Source organism: Plecotus auritus (genome assembly GCF_963455305.1).
Source record: "Plecotus auritus genome assembly, chromosome: 3".
Classification (NCBI taxonomy): Eukaryota; Metazoa; Chordata; class Mammalia; order Chiroptera; family Vespertilionidae; genus Plecotus; species Plecotus auritus.
In genome coordinates, this window is record NC_137772.1 from 32,541,870 (window position 1) to 32,560,605 (window position 18,736).

Sequence of the window (18,736 nt, forward strand, 5' to 3'; positions counted from 1 at the left end):
TTCCCTCCCTCATCATCTAAGACTCGACCCTTTCTCTTCTTCTCTGTCTATTCAATCTCACAGCTTGAGAAACCACCTAAGCACAGAGAACAACTCTGAAATTCTCACCACTAGCCCAGACCTTCCCCTGGCCTCAGAGTCCTGTCCCATCACAGTCCCTACAAGCTGAAAGCCTCACTCCCTCCCACAAACCCCATCCAATCCAACAGTACATCACCAGTGTATCTTTCCTGCTTGAGTGTCTACACTGCAGTGGTTTGTCACTCTTGCTGCTCCAACAATTTCCTTTGGAAGTGTCACTAAGGCTCCGACCCAGACTTGTGTTTGAAGTCTTTAAGAAGCCATCTCCCTACCCCAGGCACACTGTGCTGTGGGGTGTGAGGCAGACCCGTGCCTTTGTGCACACAGACTCACTTTTCCTCAGCGCAAACTCTTCGTCCGAAGGCTTCCGCTCTGGTTTACGCTTAGGTAGCAACTTTTTCATGGTCTTGGGACTCTTACTAAGATCCTAAGGGGAAAAAAGAGAAAAAAATGCTGACAATTTCCAAAGGCAGTAATTTTTACTGACATATCAGTAAGGGTCACTGTAAAGGTGTAAAATATTAAATCACCACAGCCATTCACTGTTAAAAGTTTCCTACTTTTCTCATATTTTGATTTTTTGCCAGCAGCGGAGCATTAATTTAAAATCAATACTAGGACAATAACTGATAAAAACCCTCATGTTACTTGGGTCCGTCAGCACTGTCACACACAGCAGAGGGGAGGCAGGCAGCCCCTGGAGAGAAAAGGACAGCTGGCTGGCGTGCGCACAGAGATCCATGCATGCTACTAATTCTGGCACAGACCCATCTGCTGCTGCTAACTAGAGAGAGATGAGAAAACTAAGGCTATTTTTTAAATTTTTTTATTTGAGAGACAGAGAAGGGGAAACATCAACTTGTTGTTCTCCCTATTTATGCACTCACTGGCTGATTCTCGTATATGCCTTGACAAGAGATAGAACCCATTAACCTTGGCGTATTGGGAAAACGCTCTCATCAACGGAGCTACCTGGCCAAGGCCAGAGCTATTTTTATTGTTGTCATTAATCCTCACCTGAATATATTTTTCCATTGATTTTTTTTTTTTTTGGAGTGAGGGATAGAGAGAAAAACATCAATGTGAGAGAGACACATTGATTGGTTGCGTCCGGCATGCACCCTAACCAGAGCCAGGGATCGAGTCTGCAATGGAGGTATGTGCCCTTGACTGGAATCAAACTGGGACCCTTCAGTCCATGGGCCAATGCTCGATCCGCTGAGCCAAACTGACTAGGGCCCCAGGGCTATTTTTAAAGGAAAGGTAAGTAAAAACTGAGTCCCTTAGGAAAATATTTGAAGCCTTAGGGAGAAGAAAATGGAGTAAGATAGATCATCCTATCAGCCTTGAGCACAGATGCAAAAAGAAGATGAGACACCTGCTCTCTAGGGCATGTTAACACTAGTTCAGAGCTATGTTCATAATGTAATGGTCTACCTCTTTCCTCTACAACACAACTTCACAAACTGTGCAGAAGATGAAGGTGAAAAACTGAGAGTAGGAAGAAGTCCAATGGAGTGGGCAATCGTCAAGCATGTATTAAATTATCAGTATCAAAAAGGGATCATTTCCGCATCATTTAAATTATATAAACCATTTGTGAATCTTACAATGAGAAACCAAGACTCTGAAGGTGACATGTGCTATGGGATGAGTCAGACTGAAAGCACAGAGGGAACAAAGCTTTGATGTTTAAAGGTATCTCTTCAAAATATTTTCCGTAAAAATAAATACTTAAAAACTCTTAAAAACGCAGCAGAAAATCAGCTCACAGAGAAATAAACACGGCATGTGTTCAGTGGCTTCCATAACTCAAAGCAGACATGAGACTCCTGGCAGCGCACCAGACAAGGCACCCACCACACGTGCAGAGGGCACAAATCCACACACATCGCGCACCCGACTCCTCAACGCAGGCAAGGCTGGCTGCTCCATTTTTTGCCATAGTCAGTAAGACTTCTTTTCACTGAGTGTTTTGAGGTGCTCAGTAATACTGTACAATACTTAAGAGTGTGAAACCTCTCCTACAGCATAGGGTCCAGCAAAGCAACTGTAGCCAGACTTACCCAAACCAGATGCTCACGTTCACTGCCACACCTCTTCCCTTGCCTTTCTGTTCTTTGCTTAACACTTTTATCCCAATTTCCCTCCTCAATAATGAAATCTCTACCAGTGCTTGCCTGCGCTACCTGTAATCACTAAACTAGGTAATAAAGATCATCAACATTCTTTAAGGAACTGCCCATGATGAAGAGATTTCTGAATTGGGCATATAACCCCATCAACAAGACATATATCAAAAAATTCAAATTTCATAAGAACAAAAAATGTAAAGAAATTGTAATAATTTATGTAGCACTTTTCTAGGTGTCTTAAAATTTTTAGAACTGCTAGAGAGGATTAAGGGAGGGTCTGCTCCAGATTCTTTGGCAAATTCAGTCTCTGACTGGATGTGGAGACTCATATCAGGCAATAGTGCTTCACCACGCTCACACTCACACTAATGATAATCACAACAGTGATAATCACGCTCACTCAGAATAACCATAGTCACATGCTCACATGATAAATATATGCATTCTCACACTCTACCCATACTCATACTCAGGCTAATACAATAACCACACTCACACCCCTACTCACCATCCTCACCCACACTCACGCTCATTAAAACCACACTGACACTCATAATCACATACTCTCCCTCACAATAACAAAACTCACACTCACACTCACAGTAACCATATCCACATTCACGATGACCATACTGCCAACTCATACCCAAGCTCATACTGATGATAACCATACTCATTCACGCCGCTCACACTCGTGATAACCAACTCTCATCATTTCAATTATCAAGCTTCCTCGAGTGCTAACACTTCTCGGAATGCAATTCTCAAGATACTTCCTTTCCTCATCAAAGCAGGTTTATTGTATAAAAACCTAGCATGAAAGTGCAGGAAACTATTAACACTTATTTATGGTTGGGAATCATATTTTAACTGCACAAAATACTGGATTAACAAGGAAAGAGCAACGTGCATGATGACCTCTTACACAAAGAGAGAAGCCGTCTTAACTTTCATTTTTTATTTGTAAATGTAGGGTTCCTGGGCAAGATCTCAAACTTGGAAAAGGATCATAAGAAAGGCACAACAGAAGAGCATGCAGAAATAGTGAGACCCATCACGACTGGAAGCTGAAAATCATTTCGGACTCAGCTAGAGGCCCAGAGGAAGCCCATGGGAAGCTTCTGATTCCTCAAGGTAGGACCATGGTGAGCACGGAAAAGGCCATGCAGGGCACAGAGGGTCCAATGTTGCACCAACCCACCCACCCCCATGAGGGTCTCCACAGCCTCCCGGGCCCCTAAACAGAAGGAAATGACAAAAAAAGGCAGACCCTTCACAGTTCAAAGAAGCTGAGCTGCATTTTTATGTCACAGGCAGAAATTTGTGATTTTCCATTATTTCTGAATTTACTGGAATGAAGCACAGCACAACCAACCTGACATGTCCAAATGTCAGGTCGCGCTCACTTTCACTCAGACCTCACCTCCTTGTAGCAGAGAGCAGCTGAGGGCCGGAGGGGAGGTGCGGGTCGCAGACAGCTCAGACTCCATGGCTTCGAGGTCTTCGGAGGCTCCAGGGGCCCCCAGTTGATGGTCGTGTGTGGGGTGCCATGGTGGGAGGGGTGGGGCAGTGTGTGGTAGGCAGGCGTCAGTGGCACCGACTTGCTGTCTGCATGCTTGCTGGATGGGGTGATTGAATGGGTGGGGAGCTACCCAAGGAAAAGAACAAGAAAAAGCAAAAAGAGAACATTCACCATCAAAGAAACCTCGATTAAATATACTTAGTTCCGCTAATTTTAAAAAATGCACCCAATGAAATAACCCCCGATTATCATTTCTCCAAGCAGTTAGCCCCTGCGATGCCCCGAAGATTCTGCTTTAGGCTGCGGCCAAGCCTGGGTTAGGAGGCAGCAGGATGCTGGGGGCCTAAGACCCGGACAACACTCCACCACCACCTTTATTTGCCATGGATTAACATTTGCAAAAAGGTATTTCATTTAATATATATATCAGAATTTTATAAAAGAACAGGGTATTCCTCACTAGGAGCAAGATTATGGAGAGGGTAATCCTCCCCAGTCAGCTGTTATTCAGTGCCTGTGATTTAGGAGTGGGCAAAGCTAGGTCCTGACCCCAGGTTTTGTTTAACAAAGGAGTGGCACAGCCAGGCCCACCTCTGTTGATAGCTGTTTTTGTGTTACAGAGACCATATTGCCTGTAATGCTGAAAATATTTACTACCTGGTTTTTTTATAGGGAAAAGTCGCCACTCTCTGGAGTAAAACAAATTATTTTATTAACTTTAATCAAAACAAAGTTATAGAAATCTAATTTCTCAGAAGACATGATCACTGGGGTTTATATTACTGGAAAACACATCACAGGACAATTAAATGAGAAAATGTTAAATAAATTAAGTAATTCAAAATTAGCCAATGACCTCAAATTAACCCAAAGAAAGCAATAAGGTATGCTTAACAGGAGCAAGAGCTGAGTGGTTCTGTGATCTGGAAACCTGAGTGAAGCCATTATTAGAAAGTTCAACAAGCTCAGCCCGTGTGGGTCAGTGGTTGAGCATCGACCCAGGAACCAAGCAAGAGGTCACAGTTGGATTCCAGATCAGGGCACAGGCCCGGGTTACAGGCTTGATCCCCAATAGGGGGTGTACAGGAGGCAGCCAATCAATGATGCTCTCTCATCACTGATGTTTCTCTCTCTCCGCCCCGCCGCACCCCCCCCCCGCCCCCATCCCCCCCTCTCTGCTCCCTTCCTCTCTGAAATCAATAAAAATATATTTTTTAGCCCTAGCTGGTTTGGCTCAGTGGATACAGTGTTGGCCCACGGACTGAAGAGTTCCAGGTTTGATTCTGGCCAAGGGCACATACCCGCATTGCGGGCTCGATCTCCAATGGGGGGCAACCAGGAGGCAGCTGATCAATGATTCTCTCTCATCATTGATGTTGCTATCTCTCTCTCCTTCTCCCTTCCTCTCCAAAATCAATGGAAAATATATTTTTTAAAAATTTCTTAAAAAAAAAGGAAAGCTGAACAATATTTGAAACACATGTTTAAAATAAGAAAACCCTGGCTCTAGCTGATGCCACCATATTTAAGAACAGAAAAACAAACTTTCTGCAGAAACCACAGGCCTGTCCTGGTGTGTGCACCAGTGCTTGTCATTTGCTACACAACTACTATAAATTTTTTTCAAACAAATAATTAAAATTATGCAAAAAACATCCCTTCTAGCAATAATGTAGTAGTAAGTAATATTTGGTGGTGTTTAAGTCAAAAGAGGTATGCTTTGTGCTAAAATTAGAATATTATTCAAGCTAGATATGGACAGAACACAGGGAGAACACACAATTCCCCAAAAATAAGCTCCCTAAGATGAAAAATTTCAAAAGCCTGTATATGAGGAACAGCACCATCCATAGAGTGGGGACTTAAAATCCCTGATGATGGGTCACCTCCCTTGCCCCTGGGTGACAAGAAAAGGAATATGACAGGCCAGGGTCCAAATACAGAAAAAGCTTTTATCTGATATGAAATTTTATAAAGTTTAGTTTCAGACTGTTACTAACAATCTGAATGAAAAGGCACTTCCATTTTTCTTTATAAACACACACATACATACATGCCTTTGGAATAAATTTAGTACCACGAAAGCTAAGCATCTTTAGTATTTTTTTAAAGTATGGAGAAGTTATAAATGGCAGAGTCATTCAAAATGACATATCAGCTAAAGGAAATGAGCAGTTTTAGCCTCCAAACTGTTGAGAGATTTCGAGTAAGACAATAATACCATGACCAGAATGCTATGCTACAGCCACCCTTCCTGAGCTAAAACTTTAATGCCAAGGATAATGAATGCAGAAGTGAACTACATGGTAGGAAATGTTCTGACAAAGATCATAACAATCTAAGGATGTAAGAGAAACCAACTGGAAATGCTATGTAATCGTAAGTCATTTGTAAAAAGGTGTGCCTGGTTCTTCAATATTGTTTGATAGAGATGACAAATGATGCAATATCTTAAGCAAAAAAAAAAACAACAAAAACAATAAAGAGAAGTTTTTAAATATGACACTTTGGCTCAGTGGATAAGAGCGTCGGCCTGCAGACTCAAGGATCCCAGGTTCGATTCCAGTCAAGGGCATGTACCTTGTTTGCAGGCACATCCCCAGTAGGGGGTGTGCAGCTGATTGATGGTTCTCTCTCATCGATGTTTCTAACTCTCTCTCCCTCTCCCTTCCTCTCTGTAAAAAATCAATAAAATATAATAAATAGATAAATTTAAAAAATGACACTTCGGTAATGATCTATTTTGAAAGGTTTACACGTATCTAAAAATCCAACGAGCTGAGCTGTTGAGCTTTTCTAAGTAGAAGTGGATTTCTTAAAATCAAAATAATGAGTCAAAAATTACATTTTAATGCCTTCAACATGAATCTGGTCCTTTTCATCATCATAAATACTTATTTTTTGATGAAACAAAATAAATACAGTTAAAGTTCTCAGAAAAAGCACACTCTTCAAGTTTCAGTTGAAAACCCCAGTACCTTACTCTCTGAGGCCCATCTGAGCACAGCAGCAGACTCCTGCCCGAGTGCCACTGACTGTATGTGATGAAGCACAACCTAGGGCTGTTTCACAAGCGTGATCACTGTGAAGCCATTCACTACTCAAAGGAAATAAGCAAATATTTGCAGAGAAGTACAAGGCAAGTATTGTGCGTTCTTGATCCAGATATTGATAATGCTTTAAATTACTTGACCACTTGCTGACAACTCAACCAAAAGCTGACCCTTGGAGTTTGGAGGCAGAAGTATGGGGTCCTTACAGTATGAGACGGCACAGAATGAGGCTTAATGGGGGGATTGCTGACAGATGTGACTTTTGTATGCTTCTGTAGATGGTCCACCCATTCATGGAGATCCTGCTGGTTGTTGCATGACACTAATATCCGCTCAATCATGCTCCCTAGAAGAGATGAGAAAAAGGGGCTGAAATTGGAAAACTGGTAGAAAGCACACACATGCACATACACACACCCAGAGTATAATTCAACAACGTTAAACACAGCCCTCTGAAATAGTCAAGCAAGAGAATCTGCACACAGATGGTAAGCTGCCTCTCATCACCATGACGATAGCATCCACAAAGTTTTTGCCTATCACCTGATATTTCAAATGCATTTCTATGATTTTCACTGTCCTCAATCTTTGTGATTGTCATTCCTGTCGTTGGTAGCTTTCCCTAAAAAAGAGCCCCCCCACAAAAAAAAACAACAATTAGTGCTTTTCTAGTAAAGAAGGTACCGTTATTAAAGTAAATACTAAATAATTTTAGAAATGGCAGAGGAACTGCATTTGTAAACCACAAAAGCTATCTTGTTTGTACCAGATACATATGTATAACACAAAAAAGCCTCTATCTCTATCTCAAATAAGTAATCATAATACTATAATCAACAAACTGAGCCCCAGCAAAAAGGTACAGAGGAGCAAAATAGAACACAAATAAATTCCAACTGGTGAGTTACTCTAAACATAAATGTGAGGACACAAAAACATTACATATTATGACTTAAAAAAAACCACACTAGAGTCTATGGTAGCTATGTTAAATGACGTTTATGGAAATGAAGCACAGATTTGCCTCATAAAGAAATGCAGAGAAAGTTCCATGTTTGAAGGCAAAATAGGAGGAATTGTACAAGTTACACTTGATTGTCCACCAGACAGGAAGCCAGCAGCTGTGCTGAGCGCTGCACAAAATGCAGAAAACAGCAGCCAACCTGTCCATTCTGAAAATGGAGGACTTGGGAACCGAAACAGAAAATGCTACTGGAGAGACACCAGAAAAGGAATGCAAATAGCCAGGCAGGGCATTTGGTCCTATCCAAAATGTCACCGAGACATCTGGTTCAACCAAAGGGTGCTTGAAACTTGGTCCTGACAAAGAACCGTCCACCCTTAAGAAGACAACCCTGGGTTCAAACAGCCCATACCACTTATTTTCAATTTTGATTTATAGGATTAATACACAAAAAGTTACCATGTTTTATTGATCCAATGATTGTGTTGTGGCTGTATGGTCAATGACCACCTTTCTTGCCTCGGTAGCCTAGCTGGTCATAGCACATGGAGGTAAGTATATGGGCTGGTGTAGACCAAATGTCTCCATGGATATACTATGATACCTGGTGATCAACCAAGTCTTTAGGAAAAGTCTATCAGTGTCCGGGGCCAAGTCCTGTGAAGGACTCTCTCAGCACCTCCGAAAGTAGTAGTTCTCAGCAAGGTACGGGGGAAGGAAGGGCTGCCCTGCAGAGGACACCGGCAAAGTCACAGAGATGTGGGTGCTCCTGATACCTATAGGGAAGCAGGCCAGAAGTGCTGCCGAACATCCTCCTACAGCTCACACAACTAGGATGTTCCAGTCCACTGAGAAAGCCTGTCCTGACGTTCGGTAGGTGAAACATTAGCCAGTACTTGGTCCTTCTAGGGTCAGATGAATTTGAAAAATGCTGTATACTGCGCACTCCTTTCCAAGATTCATAATGCACAGAAGTGTATTAGTAGTTTTGAGAAGTCCTACGGACATAAAGCTGTGTGACTGCTTTTAACCTAGTAAATCAACACCAAGGGATAAAATGTTCCAGTTACTGCTAGATTTAATGCTTTTTAATTTCCCTCAAAGCCAGAAATAATATTCACAATACATAGGTCACAGCTCTCAGAGAGGGATGCCTCCCAGGAAACTGTACAGAGTGGGAAAACAGGTCCTACACGTGGCGTGAGGTCTCCCGTGACACATCAATGCCAACATCCAGAGCCAACTCACCAGCCTGGTCATCCATAGGGGCCTGGCCTGACCCAAAGGGAAACCTCTGCTTCCTCAAGTCAGAGGAGGGCCCCACCTCAGTCTCTTGAGGTATGAAACATGAAGCCAGAGAAAGCTGACAAGAAAGGACTCTGCTTTATGTTTATCAGGGTCACTTAACAAAGCAGGAGATGCCAGTTTGAGGGAACCCAAGTAGCTTCTATATCTAAACATCTGCTCAGAAACAGACTTACAAATCAAAAGGTATGTTTTTCTGGGTTTGTTCATATATATTTGCTTTACCAACTTACCTTGCACCTCAGGAGCTGTGTCCTTAGAAATAGTTCTGTAAGTTTCATTCGTTTCCTTCTTTTTTTGCTTACGATTAATACCAGGATGTTTGTACAGTGACATCAAAATACACAGACAGGAGATGTGTGCACTTATTTGAATGTATAACACTATACACATAACACTACACACAACACATAAATAGGGACAACTACTATTTAAGGAAAATATTCAAAATATGCCTGGAAATGATTCTCAGATACACAATAAAAAATAAATTTAAAATGTGTTTTACCTGATAGATAAAACCACTCATCCTGGGACTGGCAGACAACATTAGCAAAATATTTGGGAAGAGTAGAAGATATCTTTCATTCTTTTCCTAATGTAAAAGAACAAATTAAAAAACATATTTACAGATGTGAGAACAAATATTTAAATTAAATCTTCTGAAACACTGTATTGTATTTTCCATTTAGGTATTTCTACCAAATTACATTAGCTAAATTAAATGGAAACAAAATTAGAATGCATTATTAGACTCACAAGTAGCCCATGTAACATCTTTTTTAAAAATCTGGTTAAGGGATCTAGCTCCGCCATTAACTCTTTTTAATTAGTCTAAAATTTTGTTTTTGTGATTGAGGAAAAAACAACAAAATAACTTGTAAAACTTTAGTGGGAGGAGGGGAAATAGGTGGACCCTTCATGCTAAAAAGTGGGTAAAATAAAACGTTAAAATCAATTTTTGTCTATTAATAGTTCCTGGCACTTCCCTATAACTCCCAATATATCAATTTAATGTTGTTTGCATTCATCCCATAAACTTTATCTAGTGTACATGAAAGGCTTAAAAGCATTATTTATGTGTTAAAAATCATTCACTTCCATAAGGTAAGTAAAGCCCCAGAGACCACAACTAAAGGACAAAAATTCCCAGAACCTAAAAGGAGACACACAAGGAATGTGCAGATAGCCTTTGTCACAAGTTGCCATTTAACCACTGCCCACAATAGCTAAACGATACTAGGAAGCAGTGTCTCCAAGTAGACTTGAAAAAGACATTCTATACTCTAAAGAAGTTTTTGAAAAGTATTTATTATATTCCCCTCCTTTTTCTATTTCCTTTTTTTGTTAATCCTCACGGGAGGATTTTTTTCCCATTGATTTTTACAGAAAGTGGAAGAGAGGGAGGGAAACAGGGATATTATTATCTTTTCAGTCATCATTATAACTTTAAATCTTCTTTTTGAGTGAATGTTTTCTAGATCTAATATTATAAAGAAAACACTGAGAAATGTTTCTATAGATTTTTTTAAGTAAAATTTAGAAGTGCATAACTAAAAAAAAAGAATTAAGATTTGGGTTGGTTTTTTTTTTTTTAATCATTGTAGTCTATTAGAAAGTCATGATTTCCTATGATACCCAAATTAACACCTAGTGAGCTGATATCATTTTCTAATTTCATAGGCAGGATGGAACGTGCATTGTGAGTTCAAGTTTCACTTTTCTTACTGTCCTAAGAATTCCATGTTTGAAATGGGTAGTTAGCATATTTTGAGCATGTTGGTAATTTTTTACAAAGGTAGAATAGAATTCATAAAGAGGTACTAGCTTCGTGACCCAATGAACATGTAACTTGTAAATACTGAAACACAAACTGCTCAATTTTCACTGTGTGGGGATAGCACAAGGATCTGGTTTCATCTCTCACTTAAACCAAACCTGTAAGATAACTGTGATTCCCATAAGCAAATGCCAATCAGTATTAGGTAACAGAAAAGTATAATGATCTAACCATGGAAAACAGTACATTTCCTGGAATGGCAGTGTTGGTAAGAAGCCCATGGCCAGAAGCACATACTTCTCTGTGGCAGACATTTGCCAAACTGCACTACTAACGAGGGATCTAAAATCCTCTCTGGACACCATCTCTTAGTTGACACTGATACAGACTTTGATCATAACTGCTCTTGGCTGCATCTGAACTGGTCAAGTAGTCCACAGCCAGCTAAGCCTCGCTAACATACCGGAAACCACTTTTATATTTGGCAAGGATAAAAAGTAGACAAATTACAAGCTAGGAGTCCTATTAAAATGTTGTCATCATTTGGTAGTCCTTTAAAATCTTGTATTACACAATCATCAAAACATATCATTCTAAAGTATAATCTTGACTGTCACTAAGAAAACTTAAAAAGCATTTATAAAACATAAGTAACATTTAATGCAAATTATGTTCAGCTCTTAATTTTTATCTGAGGCATTTTAATGGTTTCAGGGAAAACAACCCAGAAACTAGAATAAGAACAAAGTCCAACAGCACATGGCTGGTGTCCCTTCCATGGCATGTGTTTCTTCCACCGCTGCTCCCATCTACTTTCTGCACACTTGCATGACAGTACCTCACTTCCGGCACACTGAATCATGACCTGGGACATGTAAATGACGTTGCCCAGGGTCTTAATGTCATCTCCCTCCCAGCTCCGGATGGCTTCCGTCAGGATCTGCAACTCCAGCTCTTTCCTTTTCCGTACATCTTGACACTGGGCCTGGAAGACACAGTAAAACACTATTAAAAGAGACAAACTTCCATAATTGTTAAGTTTTGGCCATATTGCTTTGTATCTTACTTCTTCTTAAGACAGGTAATCTACTGAACAATGTGTGTAATTCACAAGCATGGAATCAATTCCAGAGAGGCAAACCTTTGGAATAAGAAACCCTGTTTTAGAAAAATATAGCATATTTTGCCACTTATAGAAGAAAAAATGCAGACTGGACAAGAAAAATATTTTTCTGATTTTATTAATATCTGCCAACATAGAAGACTAAGAGGGGAAAAAAATAAGTAGCATTTATGCTATAAATAAGGTGTGTATCTCAGAAACACAGTCAATAAGACAGCAGACAAAAAATAAAATGGAACAACCAGTATTTCATTTCATACTCTATCACTAAAGACACTGACTGGATGGAGGCTAAAACATGTGTAAGTCATTTTCAGGTAGTTAATGCATCAATTATGTGGAGCCTTTAAAAAGTTTAAACAATGAAATTACCATTTCATTGTTCTAGTCTCCAAAGTCTTGTAAAGCATGAGAATTTATCAGCCATGGAATAACTACTATGTATGCTCATTTTTATTTCACCAGAGTAAACCTTAATTATACTTCATAGGTCATTTTTTTTATCATCTAACTTTTTTAGCTGATAAACATTTTTCTACATTCATTTGCCATACTACTATGTAAGAAAAAACACTCCATAATATGCTTAATCACTTACTGAAAGGTTTTTGAAGGCAGTCATGGATTTTTGAATATCTTGTCTATCCGGATGATAATCCTTTGAGTAAAAGAAACACACCATTAGCTTTCATAATGAAAAACTTTTTTTAAAAAAGACATTCTCTATAGACTCTACTGAATCTTCCAATACTTTTCAAACTGTAATATGTCCTATTTTTCCCAGCATTAAAGTGCCACCTCTTATTCTTTAAGGGAATCATGGAGCCAGTGGCCTTAGGGGAAACAATCATTCGGAAGAGAGAAGCCAAGAGCTGGAGCTGGAGTCAGGAGAGCAACATCTGCTGTGGTGAATGCAGACAGCACAAACCACACCCACTCCTAACACTTGGCGGCTGCTGCTTTGGCAGCAGGCGAGCAGTTGTGGAGAAGACCGACGGCCTGCCCTTGACAGGAAAAGCTCACCAAACCCTAGCCAATAGTTCACCAAACCCAAACTTCTGCAAGGCTCATAGCCTGTTTTTCAGAAATAAGATAAATACATATCTTTAATTAAATGATGCTTTTACATTATATTACTCAACTTATAATTTAATAATTGTAGTTAAATGTTCCTGCTAGGGCTCTTCAATGCTATTAGCATTTTCTACCTTTCGAAACTTTTTCTGTCAGCAGCAGTAGGTGAAAAAGGAGATAAAGGAGCTGGGAAAAGGAGAAAAAATTTAATACTTAACAAAATCATTTGGAAAATACACTGAATTAAAAAAACCTTGGTAAACTCTTTTTGTTGATTCTAAAATAAATCATTAATAATTTCTTTTACAGTGGCTAATGGACTCCAGTGGCAGACATGTGATAAGCAGTACCTCCATGTGTCTCTCGAGCTCCTTGAGCAGAGTGGGGTACTTATCCAGGCGCATGAATGGTTTGCTGAGGCCAGTGGTCAACACGAGAATCCCCGGACTGTTGGCACCTTTCATCTCCATGAACTCTCCCAACTCCTCACTAAGCAACAAGCCGCCAGCAATGAAAGAATAAGACACTGCTGTTAACAGTTCACCATGGTGATGCTCCCTTATCCCCACTAGCAAAAATATAACAGCATACCCTTAATATTGTTAAAACCATAGCTTTTCTAACCAAACATGTGCTGGTTATTTCAAAACACCAAAGGAAACCCCAGAAGGTTTATGTTACATCTCTCATTATGAGTAAAAACAATTGTGAATAATATATAATACATGTAGTCACCTATGCAATTCTACTCAAGAAAGGTCATTTCAGCAAGCCAATTTCATACAGAAGGGTCAAATGTAAGCGTGCAGTCTTAGAGCTAAAATAGATTCCAATTACATGGAAACTTCAAGATGGTAAAAAGTGTAAGAAGGGAAAAATGCTTTAAAACTATAATAACCTGAATCAGAGCGTTAACACTCCAGTTGCTTATCAATCCACCAAACATCCCCTGAACATCGACTGCAACCTAAAGCATTTGTGAGAGCAACAAGTGATTCCTTCAGAGTGCACAATATGGCACAATAAAATAATTAATATTTATTTAAGTTTTAAAATTTCAAAAGTATTTCTATATCAATATTTCATCTAATCTGTACATTATGCAAAGAAAGTTGTCCCCATTTAGTGTTGAGGAAACTGACTATATCTTCAGAAATCTAAAAAGCTTAAAAAGAAGTTTGTAATATTTTACTACTCTTTCACCATTAACTTCACTATTATTCATGTACCTTTTATAACCAACAATGCCCTCCTGAGCCCTGTAGTATCATGCACACACTGTTTGCCCTGAGATATCCAATTCAGCCGCCCTGGGTTTAGAATGACCCAGGATGGCCAGGAGTGCAGAGGGAGTCAACCTCTGTCACTGACACATTTATGACTCGTATCAGTGGCTGAAACTCTGCGTTTCTGTCTCTTCACTGCAGGACAAATGATGTTTAGGATCCATGTGAGGACCTGGATCTGTGTTCCTCACTGTTGCTGCACATGTCATTCCAGACATGGGAAACTGAGGGATAGACAGGCTGGGAGAAAAGAAGGCACCAGATCAGGTCACCCACTGGGAAGAGTATAGCGTGAACTCTGAATCTCCAAGTCACCTATTAGGAAGAGCATTATAAATGAAGCCATAAAATAAAAATGCTAAAGAATAACTGAACACATTCGTCCCCAATGTAGGTTACCTGAATCTGACCACAGGGACCCAGCCGCTGCCTCACTTCCTCCATCCCTCCCCCCACCCAGGTATAATTGGCCTCCTGCCCAAACTTCTTAGGACCAGTAGCCACTCCAAGGGCTCCTTACAAAATTCAGGATAAACCATTTGAAAATGCCAGCTCAAAAGTGGTGAATATAACCCTTTCCTATGGTTCAACCTAAAAGGACTTCATTGTGAGCAAGAGTCCCCACCTCTTATCCCATCCTCAACTGACCACAGTGATGCACCTAAAGGAGAAATCATCTTACTTAACTAAACCAACTTAAAAATATAAGGTTTCAAATATCAGCTTGAAAACAAATTAATTAATCACTAGGAAATAAGCCTTACTTTGCTTAAGCATGTAAGACCTCTTTACAAGACTACTTCTATCTAAATTCAGGTTTGTGAAAACGCGGGGGACCCGGTTAAGCAAGCAAGGTACATTGCATTTAAAATCAGAGTGCAGCCCAGTCGGTGTGGCTCAGTGGTTGAACGTTGACCTATGAACCAGGAAGTCACAGTTCCATTCCCAGTCAGGGCACATGCTGGGGTTGCAGGCTCAATCCCCAGTGTGGGGCGTGCAGGAGGCAGCCAATCAATGATTCTCTCTCATCATTGATGTTTCTACTTCCCTCTCCCTCCCTCTCTGAAATCAATAAAGATGTTTAATAAATCAATAAAATCAAGAGTGTATTCCTGCACTGCATAAAAAATATAGTAATAATGTTAATAGTGCCAGCTATCTATCTACCAATCTATCTATACATACATGTTTCTAATATGAACTTTTTAAATAAATATACACATTTATTTAAATAAATATACACATTTAGGAGACATTCAAAAAACAAAGCACACTATAAAAAAGTGAAAATATAATCCTAGCTATAAAAACTTAACACATATAATAAACATTTTCTCATTTCTGTAAGAAATAAGGTTTCATGATGATTTCCTTCCATTAAGACAGCCATCATGGTGATGCAATTTAAAATGTTACCATAGAAGTTGTCAAACTACTTCCAGGGTTGTGTGTGTGCCTGCTTTTATAACCAACACACAATTCCGTATCTCTGCATATAACTCTGTGCTTTCTAAGAATGGTTTTCTCAGGAAAACCACAGGGCTAGGATTACTGAATCCAGGAATAGTGATATTTCCGAACCTTGTTGTGATTAGTCTAGTGTTCATCCCAGAGAACATGGTGATTTAAAAGCTATGAGCAATATCCTGGAGTACCTGTTTGCATAGTTTTATCATTTTGCTTTTTCCCCCAAGAGATAGGTGGGTAAGTGAAGAGTGCCCCAAGACTGACTTCAACCTGCTGCCTTCCTCCCACCGCCCCCAGCCCTCTGCTGAGCTCAGGCAGAAGTGAGAGCTGCAGACAGAACAATCAGGAAAAAGGACGGAGAGAAGGGAGTGACACTATGGGACCAGCACTCTGTGCTGGGCATCAGAGCAAATGCTTCTGTACATGATTCCCGTAAGCATCACTCTGGGCCTGTGCCACAAGTATTATTATGCATGTTTACAGATGAGGACTCCCAGTGAAGACCACTGCCTGTTCTCACTGCTAGCAGGACGGCTGAACCCAAGAGGTTCACACTGTGTCTGGTCTGGCCCCTCTGACCACACCACACTCAGGTGCCCGCCCCACACTCCTCATAAATCCTTACTCAGAAATGCTCCTCTTCAAATTACTCACTCTGTCAATCCCTAGAGCATGAGTAGAGTAAAATGATGGATTTAAGAAAGAGCAATTTATATTTTATATCCATTTCTCTAAGAATTGAACAATTGATCAAGCATAAAACTAAAACTTTGTGATGCTAGAAGTATATTTCCCCTCCTTTAAATACAATCCATGCATGGCCTTTCTACTACAGGAAAATCACAGAAAAGTCTGTTTATGTCACTTTTGATATTTAAGAATTATATTTTATATTTTATAACTATAGTTATAGCAGAGAAATATGAATAAAACTAAGCAAGTTATCCTTATCACCCTCACCCCCACAAAAAAAAACAACACCTACAACTTAAAATGTAAGTGAACTTTTGCAAGTAAAAGTAACATCTTTTAATATACATATGACATTTTTGTAATGCCAGAACATGTGCAGTTAAGAAAAGAAACAGAACTTTATAAATCACTGGTTCATTTTTTTCGTTGTTTTTTTTTTTTTTAATTTAGTATAATAAAATAAAACAGTTGGTTACAGCTATTTTGACAAAACAATGGTTCTTTCTACTGATGTGGGCAATCCTTATACAGTGAATCTCCTCTGTATTTACTGAAATGACACTGTGGGCTGCAAGAAGGCAACAAAAGGAACACAAATAAGGAGAACTACCATGTAGCCAAGCAAAAAATAACAATTAAAGTGCTGGGGGAAAACAAAACTCATTTTACAGACTAAATTATGAAACCCCTAATTTATTCAAAATAGGCAACCATGAATGTATGATGTCTATCGTATGATAATGCAAAAGGTACATATCAGCTATAATTATAAATTGGTGGTTCTGTAAATGTATTCACAAATTCACACTCATAATTTAAACTAACCCAGTAAGACTGAAAATAAGATTTGAAAATTTCAAAACACTACACTTAAAATCAATCCTTAAAAACATACTCAGGCATAAACATAGGAAAGAGGTTACAAGTTAAGATTCCAGAATGAAAAGTGGTGAACGCTAACAGAAGCTACTAGCCAACTGCAATCCTCATCTCCATTCATGGACTTACGCTTCAGAAGTGCAGTCTGACCTGTGAACAGAGTGGGGACTCTGGCTGCTCAGGGACCTCAGGAGGGCACACAGGCAGTGCATCCTGCCACGTCCTCTCCAGAGGCTCACTACAGAGCATGACTTCTCCACCCACCTCCCAACTCTGGGACAAGCCACATGGAGGAGGCACAGTTTCCCCCACTCAGAAACATATCTATTCTTTCCCTGTTATTTTGGGGAAATGCTACACTTACATTTCAGCTATGACACAGTCATTAAAGTAATAGTACGGAAGAGAGGATAAACAGCACATACTTGCAAGCATTTCCTTGAAAGTGTTATTTTAGGAAACGTAACAGTCTGAATTTGCTTTAAATATCATCCTCAGGGCAGATCCTCACTTTACCGGGAAAAATATTTAGTGATAATCTTTCCCTAAAATTATTCACTCCCATCAAACTTCCGACCCAATCTGAGAGAACTCCCCCGAAAAAGAGTTTGGAGAGCAAAGTTAAAAAAGATCATAATTTTTCCTAACATTCTATTTGCTTTCTATTTAACTCCCCCATCACTGCATCAATAATTCCTTTAAAAATTTTCAGAAATGCAATTTCATTTAATTTTTAATTCCCAGGAGTAGACAGTAAGAGCATAACTGAACGCGTGTTTCGTGGTCTCAGAAAGGTGTGTGCTAACATAGCCCACCCTCCTGGAAAGGTGAGGGAGGGCGAGGTATTGGGCAGGGGTTGGGGTTCCTTTGGGTTTTTTGTTTCTGTTGGACAATATATATCCTAATCTCTCTTCTTTTCATCAACATGTCAAAGACTGCTGCTTCATTTCAGGGCATTTATCATGTTCACTCACTTCTGATCAGTTTATACATGTTTTTTCTTAATGCTTACAATAGCCCTATGAAATAGACTTTTTTACAGATGTGAGGTGACCTGGGCCCACCAGCTTAAAAGGGTTTAAAAAAGAAACCATAAACATTTTTCTAGAACACTTATTAATAAAAATCTATGCCTCTTGTGCTAACATCTGCTAACGACTGCAACATTCCTCAGTCTTTTTTACAATTCTCAGGAAACAGACTGGCTTTGTCTTAACAACCTAGCAGAAAATCTGTACATTCTGTTTCACGTATTTAATTTTGTTTCAGGTTGCTGGTTGTCTCCAATTCAATGTTCAATATACCTATAAAACCCAGCCCGAACTTTAAATGAGATATTATTATTATTTTTTTTTTTACAGAAAATCTAATTGT

General features: G+C 39.6%; 1 protein-coding gene across 7 annotated transcripts in view; it reads right to left on the reverse strand.

Moving 5' to 3' along the window:
* Positions 1-18,736, reverse strand: part of ARHGEF7 (Rho guanine nucleotide exchange factor 7) — a 138,959-nt gene that overhangs the window by 19,487 nt on the left and 100,736 nt on the right. For all 7 annotated transcript variants that reach the window (XM_080662672.1, XM_080662671.1, XM_080662670.1 and 4 more), the window contains 8 exons: positions 13,388-13,526; positions 12,562-12,621; positions 11,679-11,825; positions 9,569-9,655; positions 7,335-7,413; positions 6,998-7,137; positions 3,640-3,864; positions 415-508 (listed from right to left, as the gene is read on the reverse strand). In XM_080662672.1, the coding sequence (XP_080518798.1) occupies positions 415-508; positions 3,640-3,864; positions 6,998-7,137; positions 7,335-7,413; positions 9,569-9,655; positions 11,679-11,825; positions 12,562-12,621; positions 13,388-13,526 (971 nt within the window). The remainder of the gene's footprint in view (positions 1-414; positions 509-3,639; positions 3,865-6,997; positions 7,138-7,334; positions 7,414-9,568; positions 9,656-11,678; positions 11,826-12,561; positions 12,622-13,387; positions 13,527-18,736) is intronic.